At 56.8% G+C, this 19,579-nt stretch overlaps 1 protein-coding gene across 1 annotated transcript in view; it reads right to left on the reverse strand.

The window, feature by feature from the left end:
• The window catches only part of GRIK3 (glutamate ionotropic receptor kainate type subunit 3), a gene marked incomplete at both ends in the record, with an annotated part of 117,959 nt that extends 107,417 nt beyond the window's left edge, over window positions 1-10,542 (reverse strand). Inside the window, one exon of the mRNA XM_082494296.1 lies at window positions 10,428-10,542. Coding sequence (XP_082350422.1) covers window positions 10,428-10,542 — 115 coding nt within the window. The remainder of the gene's footprint in view (window positions 1-10,427) is intronic.
• Between the last annotated feature and the right edge of the window lie 9,037 nt (window positions 10,543-19,579).

Genomic DNA, 19,579 nt, shown 5'->3' on the forward strand with positions numbered 1-19,579 from the left:
TTTGGATTTCACAGTACCAGCTCTGTTATTTTAAGAACGGCTTATGTTCCTATTCACCTGGGTACTAGTGAGTTCAAAGAGCTGGTCTGCTCACCTCTAAGTCCCCGATTTGAACAAAGGACATGCTGTAGCAATCAAATGTCATTACCCGCTAATGAGTATCCAGTGGCCTATGCGAGAGCAGTCAATGGCCTCTTCCCATTCCTTATTGGACATACGAACCACCGTTATAACCCGAACTGCTGCAGTGGCACTAATGAATGCTTCTGAGGCTGCTGTTTGCCGATGTCAAGGATGGAAGGCCAATTTAAATCAATCAGTCTCCACAGCCTTTGTAACGCACTTACTGCTATGGTCCCTGGCTGGGATCTGGGTACCCCTCGGGGGGATCCCCGGGCACACGGTTTCCAGAGTCATGAGCAAAGTGCGAGGCCCAAATTCCAGAATTCATCTGAACAATTCTGTAATTCTGTGTTTTATTCCTTTGACACTAGCTGGTTTATTTGTCTGCTTAAAAACTTTCCTGAAGAGGGATGTTTCTCTGACTCAGTAACTACAGGGACTGAACTCCTAATCCACGGTGCAAACACTCTTGATTTTGGTGTACTTAGCGTTAGTTGAGCAAAAGGCCAGGCTGTGTTCAGGGGAAAAATCGCAGCCTGGGGGCTTTGTCTCCAGGTGGGGGAATCTTTCGTCGGCGCATCAGTTCCCGGCGGGGCTGAGGGCTGAGCCGGGCGCCAACGGGCGCCTCTCCAGACCTTCCCCAGCAGCGCTGGTGTCCGGTGAGGGGTGGAGGAGCACTTTCCCAGTGCCTGACTGGGGGGCTTGCTGGGGGTCTGGCAGGGAGGGAGGGCTCCGCTTGCTCCCGCTGTGCGGTACCCCAGTGAGCCATCTCATAGCAAAGCCGTGCTCTTGCCCGGGCAGCTGACAAAGTGTGTTACAGCATCTTTCAGGCTGCCTGGGAGAGCCTTTACCTGAAAACCCAAAGGGCACAGGCGGGAGCAAATTACAGCTGAAAACCAGAGCTCTGTTCCCTAAATCTCCTGTGCCCAGGTCTTGATGGTTTATCACCACCGTGCAGCGCCCTGCGCCTCACCAGAGTGACTTGTTGAGGGCGCAGTGACTGTGCAGTCTCCCCCTTTAGGGGACCTCTAACCAAGAAGCCAGAAATCTTGTATTTCCCTTTACCCCCTCTTTTCCTTTTGCACTATTAAGCACTGTGGCAGACTTATTCCACCACTCCCACAGCATCCTCTCCATCTCGTTCCTTTAAACTCGGAGCTCGCCAACGGACCGCTCCTTCCCGTGGTGGTGCCCGCGGCGGCACGGCGCGTTCCCCTGCCCTGCTGGGGCTGCCCGCGTCCCCAGAGCCCTCCGCCGTCCTCCCTGCCCGCGTCCCCAGCAGGACGGGCTCCCCGCCAGCGGGGCATTCACCAGCAGCGCACAGTGACAGAAAACGGCCTCACAAGGGGAAGTAACCAGTGGGTCTCTTGCGTCAGACACAGTGGAGAAAAGCTGTCCTGGGTGGGTTAGCACAGCCCAGCTTGCTACTTAAAAACTGAAAGCATTGAGGGGTTTGCCGTCCCCCCAAACTGTGCAACAAATAACCCATATTGTGGCGGGCAGGGAAGGTGCCCTGCAGTAATGCCGCACAGCACGGCGCTGCTCTCGGGCGTGGTGGCTGCATTCTGCATCGCCCACCTCGGGCGATGGAGGGGCGCGCGCCTGGCCGGGGTCCCTCCGGGGCCGTACCCTCCCAGGCCAAGTCCTCCGGAGCCTGGTCCCTCCTGCTGCCGGCCAGGTCGAGATGCCTTCCCGAGCGTCCCAAGCCCGGGGAGGTAACACTGAACGTTGCTCCTCTGCCACTTCACAATTCCGAGGTTTATTCCAGGCATTGGACCCCACGCGGAGGGGTGCTGGGCGCTGGCTGGGGCACAGTGACGAAAAACAAAGCCTGACCAGGTCCCTGCCTCAAATATTCAATAATTCAGGTACAAAAGGCGAGGTGGCCTTTTGTCACCAATGGCCACTGTTTGCTTTCCTCTCCTTATTTACACTGCTGCAGAGGCTGAACGGTGCGGGGGGTGTAAGGGGAAGCTCAGAGCAGCACTGCGATCCCCTCTGACGCACAGGCCCTCCCCGGCGCGGGGTTCGCAACCCCGTGGCGCATCCTGAGACTCTTCCCGCCCAGGATAACGGAGCGGTCGCACCCGTATTTGTGTCCCCGTGCACAGTGTCTCGCCGATTTAAAGCACGAGGGCTGATGGTGCAGAACACTGAGGGAACACCCGACATGGCGATGCGGCACAGTGCAAACCTGAGAAATGTGGCTGTAAGGTCAGAGGAGGGCTCCCTGTGGGGCAGCACAGCCGGGGGGGGCAGGGGGCGAGAGCAAAAGGGGTTAATGGGGGCAGCCACCAAGGGCGGACGGTGCCGGAGCAAAGACAAAGCCATGACCTGAGCCTCCCACCTGCTTTAAGAGCTCTCGCTTGTGGCGAGGACCTGCGTCTCTTTGGGGCTTTATTAGGAGTGGTAAATACCCGCACGTTCTCCCTGGTTTTACTGTTAACGAGCAACAGCAGGAATGTGTGAAGCCCCATCACATCTGAATCCCCTCTACATCAACCCAAACCAAGACAATCCCCGTCTGCAGACACAAGCTCGGGTCTCCGAGGGGCACAGAGCCCACAGCATTCGCCGGCGGCGCGTCGGGGTCCCCCGCGCAGACGCTGCACACAGCAACTTCACTTCTCCCGCCTTTCACACAACAGCACTCCTCATTTCACATCCATTCCCTTTGGCAACGTTGCCACAGCGCAGTTTTTATCCCCGTGTCCAGCCCTCAGCTCCTCTCCAGCGTTTGCCCCCCTCCCCCCTCGCCCATTGAGTTCTGGTGCTTTCAACTCGATCTCTGCCTTCCCCTGAGCCGTCCGCCAGCCCTTCTGCGCGTGCGGCGGGGAAGGGAGTCCAGACGGCGTCACGTTGAACCGCCGGCCAAAATGAGGGAAAGGAGATTGCAGAGCATAACTGCTGGAGAAGCGCAATACGTTGGATTATGAGGCGCAATGCTTGCTACAAACAGAGCGTGCGGTGCCGGTTTTGCGGTTTTGTTTGATATCGTGTCTCCGTGAGAGACTCCGGCATCGTGGCTGTTCCGGCAGAGCTACTCCATGCAAATGCTTGGAAACTGGTGACGATAGCTGACACAAGAAATCGGCGCTGGGGAGCCGGAGGGGGCGGTGGGCAGAGGCACCCGGGTGGGGGGGAGCCGGTGAGGCGCAGTGCCCTCCACTGACCGGGCCGTCAGCCCCACCGGCCGCGGGCACCGCCCCACCCGCCCCAGGGAAGGGAAAGGTGGGCTTCACTTCGGGTTGCTAATTTAGAGAAAACGCTGATCTGCACCAAAGGAGCGCTTCATGTACCAGGATGGGAGACCCAACTTTGCTGTACACTGAAAGACTTTCAATTTTCAATCGACTTGCAATCCCAAGCACAGCTCCAGGCTGGGCGGGGAATGGCTGGAGAGCGGCCCTGAGGAGAAGGCCCTGGGGGTGCTGATTGACGAGAAGCTCAGCATGAGCCAGCAGTGTGCGATCGCAGCCCAGAGGGCCAACCGTATCCTGGGCTGCATCAGGAGTGTGGCCAGCGGGTCAAAGGAGGGGTCAAAGATTCTGCCCCTCTACTCCACTCTCGTGAGACCCCACCTGGAGTACTGCATCCAGCTCGGGAGTCCCCAACAGAAGAAGGACATGGACCTGCTGGAGCATGTCCAGAGAGCCACGAGAATGATCCGAGGGCTGGAGCACCTCTCCTATGAGGAGAGGCTGAAAGAGTTTGGGCTGTTCAGCCTGGAGAAGAGAAGGCTCCAGGGAGACCTTATTGTGGCCTTCCAGTACCTAAAGGGGGCCTACAGGAGAGCTGGGGAAGGACTTTTTACTAGGGCACGTAGCGATAGGATGAGGGGGAATGGCTTTAAACTGGAAGAGGGCAGGTTTAGATTAAACATTAGGAAATTTTTTTTCACTTTAAGGGTGGTGCGGCACTGGCACAGGTTGCCCAGAGAGGTTGTGGAGGCCCCATCTCTGGAGATGTTCAAGGCCAGGCTGGACGTGGTCTTGGGCAACCCGGTCTGGTGGGAGGTGTCCCTGTCTATGGCAGGGGGGTTGGAACTCAATGATCTTCAAGGTCCTGTCCAACCCAAACCATTCTATGATGCTATGATTGTTCTGTGCATGACTGCGTCGTGAAGGCTCCACTGAAATCTTTCCATAATATCAACCTCCATTTAGTTTCATCAATAAAAACATCCAGAGACAGAGAAATTAAGTTTGATCCAGCAGATGAACACTCCCACCCAGCGCGGAGGGACCCCTGGCAGTGGGTTCGTACCTGCTGGTGACAAAACCAAAAAGGACAATGCAGCACGAGCCGGCAGCGTTCACCGCGACGGCGTGCGTGTCCCCCCGCTGCAGACACAGGTGCCGGGCACGGCGCCCACCTCCATCCGCACACACAAACTCCACGCAAGGCTCCTTCGCCCCTCAAATTCTGCCTAAATCTGCCGCCTCTCAGCCCGTGGGGTCCATCAGTGTGGGTGCAGGCGGTCGGGGGACCGTCCCCGCGCTGAGGAAGCAGCCCAGCACTAAGTGGGTCTGTTTATTTTGGCGGGGCTCCTGCCCCTGGTGAATGAGGGTCTATTTTTTTCTGGTTTGTGGTTTGATCTTAATTTCCTGTGTGAAGATCTCAAGAGGATGCCAAGATCAAATAATTAGACTATTCTGTGATAAAGAGGTAGCATTGTTATTCAAATGTATTCAGAATTAATTTACCACCAAACAATTTACACTGCCACCCTTATATCCTGCTGAAATTACTAGAATATGTTATCTGACACACGAAGCATCTCATGACCTGAAATAACTTTATCAACCATTAAATGCTTGAGCAATGGGTGCACGGCCACGGAAGTGCACGTGGGAATGCAGGAGAAGCCACAAAGGCAATATTGTGATTTAAAAACAAGGGAAACAAAACAAATCCGCTATGGTTTGGGCCCGACTGGCCACTGGGGCGAAAAAAAATAGCACTTTACTTGCAACAGTGAAAATGCAGAAAGCAGAATCCTTCAGCAGCCCGGCAGCGCGCCCGGCCCCGGGGGGTCTCGGGGCAGATCCGCACCTCCCACCCCCCCGAGGCCTCACCGGAGCCGCTGCAGACTCACACCAGCACTCGGGGCTCTGTCCGAGCCCCGCTCCTCTGCAGGGGAACCCCTCTGCTCTCCCTGTGCCTGTACGCCAAAGGGGGGGGCAAACGGCGGGGAGGTGGGAAGAGTCCCCCAATTAATGTTTTCTGAGCCCGCCGGCGGCCTCAGGTGCTGTGGCGCTGCGTCTCTGAAGCTATTTGCTTCAGGGAGGGGGAAACAAATTGATCTTGGTTCAATTTCTGCCTGCTCCTGCCCCGCCACGTTTCATCGCCTCACCAGCCACGCAGAGAATTTCGCATTGCTTCGCGCACGGTAACCCCCGGGCCCCGGGGGGGCTCAGGCTGGCTCGGCTCTGGCACCGCATCCTCACCAGCCGCCAGCCCCCGGCGTGCGCTGCATGGCGTGCGCTGCATGGCCTGCTCTGCCCGGTGTGCACTGCCCGGTGCACGCTGGGGGGTGAGAAACCCCCCACCCCCAGGTCAGTGCGTGCAGGTGGGGCTCCGGCCCCTCTCCCACCCCGGTGCCACGCAGCGCCGGAGCCCCGGCAGGAGAGCCGGGCTGGGCCGTCCTGCCACCCCTCCCCGAAGGACACCGGCCAGACCGGTCCCCAGGCGGGAGCTGAACAGAGCACCGCTCGACCCCCCTTTCTGAGGATGCCCCTCCAGCATCCCCGTGTGCCACTGCCCCGCAGCTCCCAGCCCGTGGGCACCGCCTTTCCCAGCCTGGAAACGCCACTTTTGCCTTTATTTTTAAAAATAAAACTTCGTTTGCAGAGTGTGGGAAGGTGATTTCAAAATAAAATTCCAGACAGACATAATAAGCCTCAGAAAAGCCAATCACACAGAGGAGGATAATTATCCACAGAATTTGTTTTCTATGTATTTATATAAAATAATCAATGATTTTTTTCCACCCAGACTCCAATCCAATTTGATTGTTTTTTCTGTGTTACTTGCAAATCATACAAACAATCGATGCCCTGACCCCTCTTTACGCAAACACAGCTTAGAAAGCGACTACAAGAAATAAAATCCGATAAATTCCTCCATGCAGGACTGTGTTTAAAAGCTTAGCTGGAGCCCGATCCTGCTCGCGGCGCCTTCAGTGATACAAGAGTGGGACTTTTAAACACGCTTGAGGAATAATTATTGCCACAAGTATCAGCGGGAATATAACCTCCGTGAAAAAAACAGAACAAGAGCGAGAACCCGGAGGTGAAGGCGATTCCTTTTACAAATGCAGAAAGCGCACTGAAGTGCCCGCCAGGCCCGGGTCTCCTGCCGAGGAGGGGCGAGGCGAGCGTGCAGCCGGGCTTTGGGGGACCCCCCCGCCGGGGGCTGGGGACCCTGCCTGTCACCACCCGCCCGCGGGCGGGGGGGCAGAGGGGGCGGCGCAGTTTTGGTGTCACCTCCTCGGCAGCACTTGAATACAAACCAACCCACTAATCAACAAAATGCAAGTGCTAAAATTGGATCGACGGCTCCCGTGGTCTATTTTTCACCATTACTTATTAATCTCGAATGGTTGGCATCCGTCTGATCTGCACGTAGGTCTTGCTAACACATCATCCATCAAAATAATCACTCTGAGTAATTTCCGACGATGCTTCAGCGACGCACGGCAATGGAAAGCGGTGTGCTACGAAGCGCCAGCCCTTCCGGCTCCGCGGGTGAGACCGTTCCCAGCCATCCCGCCTCGCTTTGTTAGGGCCGGTGCCATCGGGCTCTACAAAATGGCATCAAGCTCTCGTCCATCACTTTGAAGGGGTGCTACCACTGCTCTTTAATCTAAGAGAGAGGTTAGATAAATAGGCTATCTGCGATAGCTTAATCATCTTGCACTCACTGCTTTTACGATATGAGGGCATGATACCGCAAATACTCAGCTGCTCAGTGCAGCGCTTAATAACAGGTATAATCTCCCGCTCTCGCCCGCAGCCGGGGCTGGCGGCACCGCCGAACACCTCGCAGTCACGGTGCTGTAAACGCGGAGTAACCCCACTCGCGCCGTTACCGCTGTCTGTCTGTACACCAGAAGAACCCGGCGCTGAATCCGGCTCCCTGAGCACGCAGCTGATCGAGATGGTGTTTTCTGATACAGCATTTTCAAATATTTAACAGATTGCATAATAATTGAACAGCTGTTGAATAAGCATCAGATACAAACTCCTACTTAATAAAAAAATCCAGCAACGAGGCACTGATTTTCTTTGTACGTGTATATGTATAGATTATGTTTAGATGTGTAGATTAAATATTTATATTTTACCCGTGAGAGAAAGAGCGCTTTTGGCTTATCCTTCCCCTTCTTAGATATCTCTCTCCCTGTATTTATCTGAACAGTCAGCTTCATAGGAAAAGAAGAGAGCTTTGAGAAGTTACCTGTTTTCTCTTTAGTTTGATTTTCAGTTCTAAACCCATACTTATTTACGTGTTCTCCCCTTCTTGGCATAACCTAATAATTAAAAGAATTACTTGAAGGCCAGGGCAGCTTTGCACAAATTAATGCAGGGGGGGAAAGCTGCAATTTTCCAGTGGGCTGAAAAAGAGGTCAAAATTATGCCAGTTTTAGCTGAGCGCGAAGGTAAACAGAGATCCCCCGCAGCCCCGGCTAAAGCCTGTCTCTGATCTTTAAGTTTCGTATTTTACTGATCAAGAAAAAGGCTAAATGAGGTGCCGAATGTTCGGGTGTTTCTCAGCAATTAAAGCAAGGCCGTTCCTGCGGAAGGCACAGCGGCGCTGGCAGAGGCGGTGCACAGCAGCGCTCCCTCAGTGGGCAGCCCTGCCTGCCCTGCCTGCCCTGCCTGCTCTGCCTGCCCTGCCTGCCTGCCCTGCCTGCCGCCACCTCGCAGCGTCTGCACCAGCCCAGCGCGAGTGTCCCCGCGCGAGCGCAGCCGGGGAGCTCCAGGCGAGGGGGAGCAGAGCTCCAGCAAACCCACGGGATTTCGGGGGGGGGCCGGCAGCAGCCTCTGTGTCGAAAGCTCCTCCATCCTTTTTGCAATTGCTTTGAGCCCTTTCTAGAAAATCCATTTTCAGGACAACTGAGGCACCTGGACGTGAGGCTAAACGTCTCCACAGAGCCGCAGGGACCCTCCTGGGCCTGAACGTCTCCCGCGAGCCACGCTGGTATTCCCGGGGGTCTCGGCAGCCCCCGCCCCGGGGACCTCTGCCCGTTCCCCTGCCAGCGGTTGCTCGCGCAGCAGCAGCCCCTCGTGCGCCGCCTCCGGAGCGCCAGCCTGGCAGCACGCCGGCTCCGGCCACCAAGGATCAGGCCCACTGCTGCCCAGCCGAGAGCAGGGCAAGCTGCAAGCCCAGCCCCCCACCCGCAGCAGGACCCCCGGGCACACGGCTCCCGGTCCCAACGGGGATCTGTGCCCTGGGACCCCTCGGGAAGAGAAATGCCACGGCGGCGCTGCCGGTGCTCTCGGTGGGGACAGGCTGGGGATAAATGGGGGGGCTCTGCCACGGCACAGTGGGACGCCGCCTCCCTGCTGGCGCGGTGGGACTGGCGAAGCCCGGCGTGCCCCATCAGCCACAACGGGAGCTTTCCTGGGAGTGGGCTTCTGTCGCACAGAACATTTCCAGCTGCTCGGGCTGCGGCTGAGCATACCAAGCAGCTTGGCTCTCATTGAAGTTCAGCAGCCACCCCGGCCCAGGCCCCAGGGGCAGCTCCATTAACCTTTTCCACCAACATTTCTGGCGCCACAACATGCACAGGACCACGTCTGCCCAGGACACCTTGTTCACAGAAGTCCAGGGGAGAGCAGATGCTCACCCTGCGGGAATGAAGCCCCTCTCCGTGAGAGGATCTGGCCCATTGCAGTCGCTCAAAACCGTTCTGGAGGTGACAGTGTTTCACTTCAGGAAGCGGCTGTCCCTCTGGACTGGCATTTTTCTCTTACTGGCTTTCACATTGCTGCTGTGCAGTTGCATTGGGATAAATAAGACCTATTTTTCTCCACTTCAAAATATTCACAAATCTATTCTGTTTTCACTAGTTTCTCTGGGTTAGAATTTGGTGCCTGAAAAGACCGGTGAACCCGTCCTTATAATTTTAACCGAGCAGACAGTAAATCCCTGGGAATGTGTACCGACGGCAAAGTACATGGGATGTAACAGAAAATCAGAGCTGTTCTTTACATGACATACTTAAAACACGTATCTCGTTTAATTAGAAAAAGAAAAATTGTAGACTCTTTCCCAAGCCGTTATCTGTGCAATTACTTTATGTAACATTATTAAAAATTAATTTTCCCAGAATCTCAGCAATTTAATGAAACATGCTTGGCCCTCAGCAGCGGCTGCGGCGTAACGAGCCCAGTGGCGTCCTCCAGGCAGCGGGGCTCGGTGCCGCAGGCCCCCCCGGGCTGCCTCTCCCTTGTGCTGAGCACCTCTGGCCCGGGGTCACGGCACGTCTGCACAGCACCCCTATTGCAGCAGGCTCCACACCTCTCCTCGCAGCGGCGCAGCACCCCTTCTTGCACTTGCACAGCACCTCTCCTCACACCAGGCACCGCAGCCCCCCTCTCCGGGGACAGAGCATCCCCTTCTCCAGGGGCATGACAGCCCTCCTCGCACCGGGCACCGCAGTCCTCCTTGCAGCAGGCACTGCATCCCCTCCCTCCAGGGGCACAGCATCCCCTCTCTCCAGGGGCACAGCATCCCCTCTCTCCAGGGGCACAGCATCCGCCTCTCTGGGGCTCAGCAGCCCCCTCGCCAGGGGCACAGCATCCACCCTCTCCGGGGTCAGAGCATCCCTCCTCTCCAGGGCTCAGTATCCCCCGTCTCTGGGGGCACAGCATCCCCTTCTCTGGGGGCACGGCATCCACCTCTACGGGGCTCAGCAGCCCCCCTCTCCGGGGGCACAGCATCTCCTTCTCTGGAGGCGCAGCATCCCCCCTCTCCGGGGGCACAGCATCCCCTTCTCCAGGCGAACAGCATTCCCCCTCTCCGGGGTCAGAGCATCCCTCCTCTCCGGGGGCTCAGCACCCCCCTCTCCGGGGCTCAGCCCCCCTCCTCTCCCCCTCGCACCGTGCCCAGGGCGGCTGCTCGCACCGGGCGCGGTCCCCCCTCGGCCGCGGCGGGGTCCCGCTCCGCGCCGGGACACGGCCCCGCACCGCTCCGCGCCCTCCCCGGCGCCGGGCAGCGCACCCCCCGCCCCGCCACCGCGCCCCGAACTTCGCCGCGCCGCCGCCGGCCCGTCGCGGGGGGAGAGGCGGCCTTACCGATCCGGATGACATGCGGCATCCCGTGCGAGCACTGGCCCCAGAAGCCGCCGACCAGGAGCGCTGCCCAGTATTCCCAGAGCACGCCGCGGAGCGCCGGCCAGAGCGGGGGCATCGTCGGGGAGGGCGCGGGCCGGCGCGGCCCTACGGCCCCAGGGGCGGCGGGGGAGCGGGCGGGTGCTGCCCGGGGCTCAGGCGGAGCGGCGGGTCGGCGCCGAGCCCGGACCGCTCATGGCACATCTTAGTGCGGCCGCGCCGGCCCGTCCCGCGGCAGCCGCCCCGCGCCGCTCCGAGCCGCGCCGCGCCGAGCAGAGCCGAGCAGAGCCGAGCCGGGCCGGGCCGAGCCGAGCCGTGCGGTGCCGGTGCCGGTCGGGCGGCACCTGCGGAGCCGGGGCTGCCGGTGCGCCCGCAGGAGCGGCTCTGTCCCCTCCTACCACTGATGCGCGCGGCTCGCGCAAAGCCCCGGAGTGGAGCTGCACACCCTCACTCACACACACACCCTCACACACACACACGCACTGACACACACCCCCGACACACACCGACACCGGCACGCTGCCACCCGCCCGCTCCCCCGGGGCGAGGGCAGGGCCGGCGCGGCGGGTCCCCCCGGGCGGGGGCGGCGGGGACCCTCGGCGGGGGCGCGGGGGGTTCCTCTGCCCCCGACGACGCCCTGTCCTGCCGATCCCGGGGTGCCCGGTGTCCCCCGCGCTGCCGGGGGTCCCGCTGCCCCCTATGTCCCCCGTGTCCCGGCAGCTCCGCCGGCGGCGCGGGGCGAGGCGGGGCGGCACGGCACGGCACGGCACGGCACGGCACGGCACGGCACGGCACGGCTCGGGGCGGCGGGCGGGTACCGGGGCCGCTGGAGCGGCGGTACCGGCGGGCGGGCGCCCGGCCCGGGCTCGGCAGCCGGGAGTTTAATGACCTCGGTGACAGAGACAAAGGGCTGCACATGCGGCGGATAAGTAGGCTGCTTTGTCAACTCGCTGGGCTAGGCTGGGGCGAATTTATTTTTTCTCATTTAAATAATTTGATCTATTCCATCATTTCCAATCGCTCCCATTTGCCAGCTGTCTGCTAACTACATCGCCTGGAACATCTGAAGAGCAAATCTTTAATTTTCTTACAAACATACTATTACTCCATATCCGTTCATCCTTTTAATTTTCCTTGCCCGTCGCTTTCCCCAGCGGCAAGCTCAGCGTGCTCAGCGCTGTGAGAGAAGCTCATCCCTGTCCTGCGCTCAAGCGACCCATCCCGGGCCAGCCTCCGTCAGCCCGAGTGTGTGAACGGGAGGAGGGGACACGTGCAAACCATTATCGGTCTAAAACACAAAGAAAAGTCCCTGGGTGTTGGATCTGGCAGCAGACAGCGAGCACGCTGCCTGCTGCAGTGAGGCAGCCCCGTCGGGGCGTCCCCTGCGTGCCCATCGCAGTGGGGTCTGGTCTCTGGCTCTCCCTGCACAGCGGGAGCAGTGGGGGATTGCCCGGGGTATCTGATAGCTGTCATCATCACGGAATCGTAAGGAAAAGCTGAAAGAGTCTCTGGGGGACCTGCACGCCCATGGCAGGACCAGCCCCTCCTGGAGATGCTGGTGGGACTCTCCCCGCAGCCTCCCCGGGCAGCCACTGCCACGGTTCAACTCGTGCTTCATTTGGGGCGACGGGAAGGTGCCCCTGAGCCCGACCTGGGCTCTCTCTCGGCATTGTGTCACAGTGGAGGAGACTTTTTCTTACTCCTCCCTAAGAGCCACCCCAGAGAGGCTAAGGCACTACTCAGCGTCTTCAAAGCACTGTGCAGAAGTTCGCTCTCAGGGGAGGTCTGTTGTTACTGTTCGCTGTGGGCAGATGGGGCCTCAAACTTCCCTCAGGACATCTTCTGGCCAATGTCAAAGGCAGTTATAGAAAAGGGTCTCTCACATTAAGGACATTTTTATCCCTTGTGACACCCTAAAGCACAAGATTTAGCAAAAGGGCATAGAAGAACTTTTCTTTACTTATTGCTTAAATGAAGGACAGCTGTTTCTGTGAACTTGTTATAACATTAAATGTCACAACCTGGTGAATCTTTGCACCTGGAGACACAAAAAAAGCCCCACAAACCTAGTGGGAAAGAGAGGGTAGAGGGGGCTCTGTCTTCTGTGGATGTTCTTTACTCTTTGCAGACTCTAGCATGTAGAGAAGAGGGTTTGATTTTCAGTAACTCAGGACAAGAGGTTCAGATTTTGCAGACTATTTAAATTCAAATGTAGCTGGGATGATATATTCTGTTTGTTCGTTAGCACCAAGATGCTGATTCTTGCCTTTTTCCTTGCACCGGGCACTAAGGCGGCTCTAACCTTTGCTTCAGCCTCTGGATCCTACGGCAGTACCAGCACAAGTAGTTTATTTCTTATTATCTTATTTGATTAGCATCCGATGGGTGTATGGAGGTCATGAATAGTCCTCATCATGTATGTAGGTCAGCGAAGGAAGCCTGTGCTGCTCGGAAAGGCGGGACAGGAGCAGTCGTTCATCCGAAGTCAGATAGCAAACCAAACCCGGCGTGCCCGGGCGACAGGCAGGGGTGCGCTTTGCAGCTGTGGGTCCCCTCGCTCGGGGTTTGCGTGGCCTTTCCTTCCCAGAGCAATCCAAGCGGTGTGTGGCAGAGCAGCAGATCGTGGCTGTGCTTCCCTTCCTTCAAATTCCCCCATTCCCACGCTGTCCTCCAGCCCCATCCCTCACCTCTGGCTTGGTGAGACTCCTCTCTCCTGGCAGCGCCCAAGGGGGTCACAGGGCTGCTGCATGTCATGGTTAAAAAGAAGATATTTTTGAAAGTACTCTTAGATGTTGCACCATAGTTGCCTTAGATCCCCCCCCTCCCAAGACGCTATGGCTCTGTGCGTTACCTGGGGATGCCCTGCGCCGGGCCCCACACCTGCGCACAATGACCTTTATCCATTAGGCCACGCTCTGTCAGCTGCGGTGGGGCCAGGTCGTTAGCATGGCGTTATAGCAAAGCCCAAATGGCTGGGAAACAGAGAATGCATCTGCAAGAGTGCCATCACCTCCCAGGATCAGAGCTCCATCCCAGCGCTGCTACACAGGTAAGTGCTGCGCAGCGCCGCTGCGGTGGGACGTTGGGCTGAACCGCAGCGCCTGCAGGGAGCCTCTCCTTGGGAGGGGGAATCCGCGTCGGGGGGGCGAGGGCCTTATTCGGGAATCTGTGCCTGCTGCCTCGTTGAAGGACAATCAAAGGTAGCAGAAGGGCTTTGGCATTCTATGGTTTGTTACAGTGATGCTAAAAATATGAGATATTTGCCCAGTTCGCAACCGCTGTGAAAGTAGCTTTAATGTGGTAATTCATCATTTCATAGTATATCAATTAGTGCAAATTCTCTGCTGTATTTATAACTTACGAACATGGTGTTCTGTTTAGGAGAAGTCATTTGGTTATTCCTAGTTTGTTATGAGGATACTCGGAAGTGTTAGATTTTTGTGCTGTCTTTTTACAGTGAATCAATGTGGTATTTAGGGCTCCATTTATTACACAGGTAGGACTCTGATTGTTGTGTACGTTTTATGGTTGGGTTTTTTTTAATACACATAAAAATATCAGTTCTCTCACCTACAAATAAAGCTGTATATTTATGGATGTTCTAAAGACTATGAATGTGAGGCTTGTTATTTTCAAGCATGAAAAGGAACCGCTTGCAAAAGTGGAAGAGTTGAAATTATTAATATCTAGGGGAAAATGCTGATTGACAAAGGACCTTTTCAAATAAGATTCATGCTTCAGAGCAGCAGCAGGAGTATGAACCTTGCAGAAAGAGACACAAGCATTGCTATAGCTGTGGCATTTTTCCATGCTAATGAAGAAAAAGAGGCTTCCCGTTATTTTTTTTAATGGTATCTAAACTGGTTCATTTGAATTAGCTACATCCGCATGCATTTTGTTTAGATTTATGTGCACCAGGTGTAATATAACCACAATCAATGTGAGTTATGAGGCTCAGCGCTCACATTACCGAGATTCATGTGCTCCAGTCGGCTCCCAAAATACCCGAGAGTGGATCCAGCGGGGATGGCGAGTGCAGATTTCTGGGACTTGAGTGCCCTCTACTGAAACAGTCCCTGCCAGCCCTTGGCTTGGACACCCAGCGGCTTGATTGATGGGCTGCTAAATTAAATTGAAGCCTGCGGTTCGCAGGTTCACCCGTTATGAAGAATCCCTCCTTTCCTTCCTCTCCGGCCTCATCGTGCGCTCGCTTCTCCTCCCTTCTCTTCTCCTACCGGTTTTCATTCTGACTCCTCCTGCAGCTCTGCGTGTGCCACAGAAGAATTTCTTTTTTTAAATGGCAAGTTTAGATGCAGTAAGGATTCCTTCTGAAATTATCATCTGGGGAGCTGTGAGGGCGCTGGCGGGCGCCGGGGCTGCGTGGGGCTGCGTGGGGCTGCGCACGGCAGTGCCCGCGGGGAGCTGCCGGCAGTGCCGAGGAGCTTGTGTCCCTGCGGGGCATTCGGTCCTCGCCAGCAGCGGGGTGAGGTGTCGGTGCCACCCGCGCTCTAGGAGCTCTTGCAAAAGCAACCAGCAAGAAACCACGTTTGCCCCTGCAAACTTATTGTAATTTTGTGTTAAATTTTGCTGGGGGGGGAGAGAGAGAAGAAAAATCTCCACTTCCTACTTGGCACTTCATCTGTGACGGGGAAAAGCACTGTGTTTCCCTGTGCTTCGCCCACAGCCCGGGCAGGGGCTTCGGGCGCCACAGCGGAGCGATGCTCTGCTCTCGGCAGGGCCGGAGGCACCGGGCGGTTCTGCCGTCCCCTCCACGGGGTGGGGGACCGAGGGGGTGGGGGACCGAGGAAAATGCCAGAAACCACCCGCGTGTGGTACCACGTGGTGCCGGACAGAGGATTTGAATGTCTGGAGATTTCCCACTTCTTAAATTTCAGTCAGGCTTATTCTCTTCGAGTGATTTTGTGCAGGCTCGCCGGGGAAGGGGCTTTGCAGCGCGGTCTGCGCTGACCCACGGCGAGGCGGGGGGCAGGAGGGGGGGCGGGCAGGGAAATGTTGTTTTTTTCTGCAATCTGTGTGACAGAGTAATACTCCTCAAAGAATTGTTGCTGCACTACACTGCATATATTTGTGTTGGAACATACTGTGGTGTAATAGCTGGTTTGAAATGTATCCAGTTCTGCTGCATATATTATCGTGGAAGTCGGGCGAACGCGCCGGGAGGCTGCGAGCTCCTGTCAAACCGGAGCAGAAACGCTCTGCAGAAACTCTGCAAACGATGAGGGAGTTGGGACCAACTGCTGCTCCGCTCTCGGTGCGCAGGGACGCTTGCGGGGGGGCGGTGCTGCAGGAAAATTCTGATCAGAGCCATGTGTGGGGTCTGAGTGACGAACAGATCAGAGGGCCGCTTGGCTGCGGCTGTGAAGCAGTTGGCATTGCCCACCTTGGAGCCCCTCCTGGCAGCCAGCGGCCGGTGCGGGCGCAGGAGCGGAGCGCCCGGGCTGGGACCCGGCGGGTCCCGGCTGTCGGCTGCTCTCTGTCCGCAGAACCGGGGGGACGAGGCAGGAGGTGGTGTCCCCGGTGTCCCCAGGCTGGCAGGAGATGGGAACAGGCTTTTCCTTCACCCCGGTGGTATGTGCATCACTGATTTCTTCCATCGCCCCCTCTCCGGCCGGGGCAGACCCGGGGGAGCCAGCGCTCGGCCCCTCGTGAAACGATGAGGGCTCAAGAAGTTTGCTGGACTTTCCTGCCTGGAGCGGGTTTAACTGAGGCTAACGGAGGCTCTGCGAATGAGCAAATAACAAGCAGGGGAAAACCTGTTTTTATTTTTAATCATTTTATGCCATGATTTGCCTCATCTGAGGGTCCCCTCCTGGCTCACAGCAGTGTCACGCACATGGCGGGAGCCCCGCTGGGTCTTTGCACCGGCGGCAGCACCCCACGGCTGTCATACGGGGGCACCTGCCCCTCGGGGGTCTGGGTGCTTTCGCCCAGGAGGGGACAGCAGAAACCGCGGTGGGTGGTGGGAGGTGGTACAGCCACCCCGGCTCTGGGGCCGATGCTGAGGTGGCCCCGTCCGTGCCAGCTCTCGCAGCGAGCCCCGCGCAGCAGGACCCTCGCGGGGCACCTCCCCAGGGGGCTCCTGTGATCAGCCGCTGCCTTTGAAGACATCTCGGGGCTCCGTGCTGGAGTCGCGCTGGTGCTTACCCAGAGAGCCCAGGCTGCGCCCTCCCCGCATCCGCGGCAGCAGAAACTCGGGAGAAGGCCAAGAGCTGCCCGGCCTTTTCGGATGCGCCGCAGCGGCGGTGAGCGGGGCGGGCGCCGTCCCGGTGCCCGCGGGGTGAGAGCGTCCCGCTGGGCGTGCGGAGCCGAGCCACGCGCGGCCCCGGCTGCTGGTCAGCCTCACCCGGCAGCAGGCGAAGCTGTACAACTGTAGCACGTCTTATAGGCGGAAAAGGGCAACAGGGAACAAATGAATAAGTAAGACCAGTTTAAATTATTATCTTTATCACACCACATGTGCGTCCCCTGGCAGGAGGGAAGCTGTTTTGGCCCGTCAGCTCCGTCAAGGGCTCCCTTTTCTGTGCTGCAATATAATCTTTTGAACTAGGCTGAGTGGAAATGCATATTTGTGTCAGAGAGCCTTTGCATGTATTTTTCATCCTCTTTCTGCAGAGGTAGGAAATAATCTTTTTATTTTTTTTTAAAGAAAAAAAAAAAGCCCTCTATCTTTAGGATTGGTGGGAGAAGCCATTTGCAACTGATGGGTGTAAATTACGCCTGCTTAGTCAGACAAGAAAATTAGAGACTGCAGAATTAGACTCTGCTTGCAATTATCTTTGCATGGAACCAGTTTACAAAAAAATTTGGTATGCTCCTCAGCTTTCTGATAAATTCTCATGTGATTTATTGTCGACCTGTCAGCTTCAGAGAGCGGTCCGTTATGTGAAACCCAGGAAGGGTATCTCCTTTTCTCCTGTACCAGTGTACCAACTGGCTGAGCAGAAGGTTGGTCACCTGCCAACCTGTGAGTGCACAGGGCACTTTACTACCCACATGTCTAATTACCCATGCAAAGATTTGGAACGAGTTGTTAATACCTTTTTTTTTTTTTCCTATACACATGCAAAGGGCAAGAAAAGAGCACGTTATTTCAAATGCCTGTTAAAATCAGACTTTGGTGGAATTATGCTGGGAATTAATTTGGCCAGCTGCAGCCAGTCTTTTTCCCCCAATCCCCTGCGAACTCGGGCTGTTTCCAATTCACAGCAAATTTCTCGGTTGTTCCAGCACATTCGGAGGAAGTTTAGCTGTTGGGTGGGGAAGCTGTGGCTGCATCTGGCCGGACCCATTCGGAGCAGAATGAGGCACAACCAGGCACGGCTTCGCGGTGGCAGCCCTGGTGTGCGGGGGATAAGCAGGTCCCTGCCGCGGGAAGGGCGCGCGGTGTCCAGGAGAAAACAGCTTTCCCGCAGCAGCGGGCACTGGCCACGGGCGGTGAAAGGCTGAGGTGCGTTAAGTGTGTGGAGGCAAAAAGTACGTGTCTGTGGGGGGCAAATGTCCCGGCGCTGAGCCCCTGTGGGACCCCACCTTTGGGAAGGGCCGTCGGAGAGCGGAGAGGAGGGTGGGAGGAGGAGGAGGAGGTGCCACGTCGCGTTCTGGGGAGACGTGGGGGGCTGGGGTGGTCCTTGCATCTCTCTGGACCGCCATGTCTGAACTCTGGTGCTAAACCAGACCGTTGCACAGGTGAAGCACTTGTTATTCATGGCTGACGGTGCCTGGGTGCGAGGTTAATTTTGGCGCTTTTCAGCTTAGCAAGCAGTGATCGGCTCCATGTTTCATCCGGGTGGAAGGGGGTTGTGCAGCACGTCGTGTGTAGGGATTGAAAGGGGTGTGGGAGGCTTCCCGCGCGCGCGCCACGGTCCTATTCACAGGAAGAGAGAAATGCTGCTTTATGTTATCTTTTTTTAAATCTGATGTTTATTTGGTATTTTAAAGGTGTTAAGAAAACAGAGAAAATGAATTCCAAAAGATAGAAAACAAATTGGATTTTGAAACGTAACTTGTAAGACGCTCTCTGGTTTTCCCGGTTCTTCCGGGCTGCCCCGGTGGCTGTGGTGACGGACGCGCTGCCGGGGCGGCTGTGCCAGGGGACATCACCTCTCCTTCCAGCAGTGACCGGTGCCACTGAGCAACTGCCGCAACTGCCGACATCGCCATAAAGTCGAAAGCAGACGTGCCTCGGGCCGGGCTGAGTTTGCCTTTTCTTCTAAACCGTTTTCAGAGCCTTCCTTTGGCCACACATCAGATGCGGGGCTCAAAATTCACTCCGGGTTTCCAGAGAACTCGGTTGTGCTCGTACTGCCGGAGGGGTGAGAAAGGTTCGGCTGGGAACAGGGGCGGCGAGAGACCGGGAGCCGGGCGGTCCTCCAGCTGGAGGGGCCGCTCTTCCCTTTGGTCCTTCAGCACGAACCAAACACACAGCGCGTGAGACTTAGACTAGATTGAAGGAAGAAATTCTGTACGCTGAGGGCGGTGAGCCCCCCGCGCAGGGTGCCCCGAGGAGCTGTGGCTGCCCCGTCCCTGGAGGGGTTCAAGGCCGGGTTGGACGGGGCTGGGAGCACCCTGGGCTGGGGGGAGGTGGCCCTGCCCGGGGCAGGGGGTGGAACGAGGTGATCCTCAAGATCCCTTCCAACCCAAACCATTCCATGACTCTCTGAATTCATTAATGTTTTGTCTCCAAGTCTTTCTTGCACCTGGAAGGAATATAAAATTAATCTCTTATTTACGGGTAATTCTCAGGTGTGTCCCCTTTGGCGCAGCAGGCAGGGACCAGCCTGCGGCATCTCCTGGGCGACCGCTTGCTGGTTGGGTTTCTCCTCCCAGTTCAGCCAAAAGGGCTCCCAAGTGCAGATGGGGGAAGGAAGTTATGACCCCACCTGTGAATTTTTGGTTGACTTCCCGCTGGGGACACCCAGTCCCTGGCTCTGACGCTCGGCAGCGCCTGAGGAGGTGCCTCAGATGGGATTTAGTTATTTTCTTCTCGTGGCTCTAAACTTGACTCTGGAATACCCTGTTTAATTTTCATCGCTGCTATTTGTATGTATCTTTTCTCCTTGGTGGTGAGACAGAAGAATAATATTTTTAAGCAGGTCCCA

This window comes from Vanellus vanellus (assembly GCF_965231255.1).
Source record: "Vanellus vanellus genome assembly, chromosome: 22".
NCBI classification, from domain to species: domain Eukaryota; kingdom Metazoa; phylum Chordata; class Aves; order Charadriiformes; family Charadriidae; genus Vanellus; species Vanellus vanellus.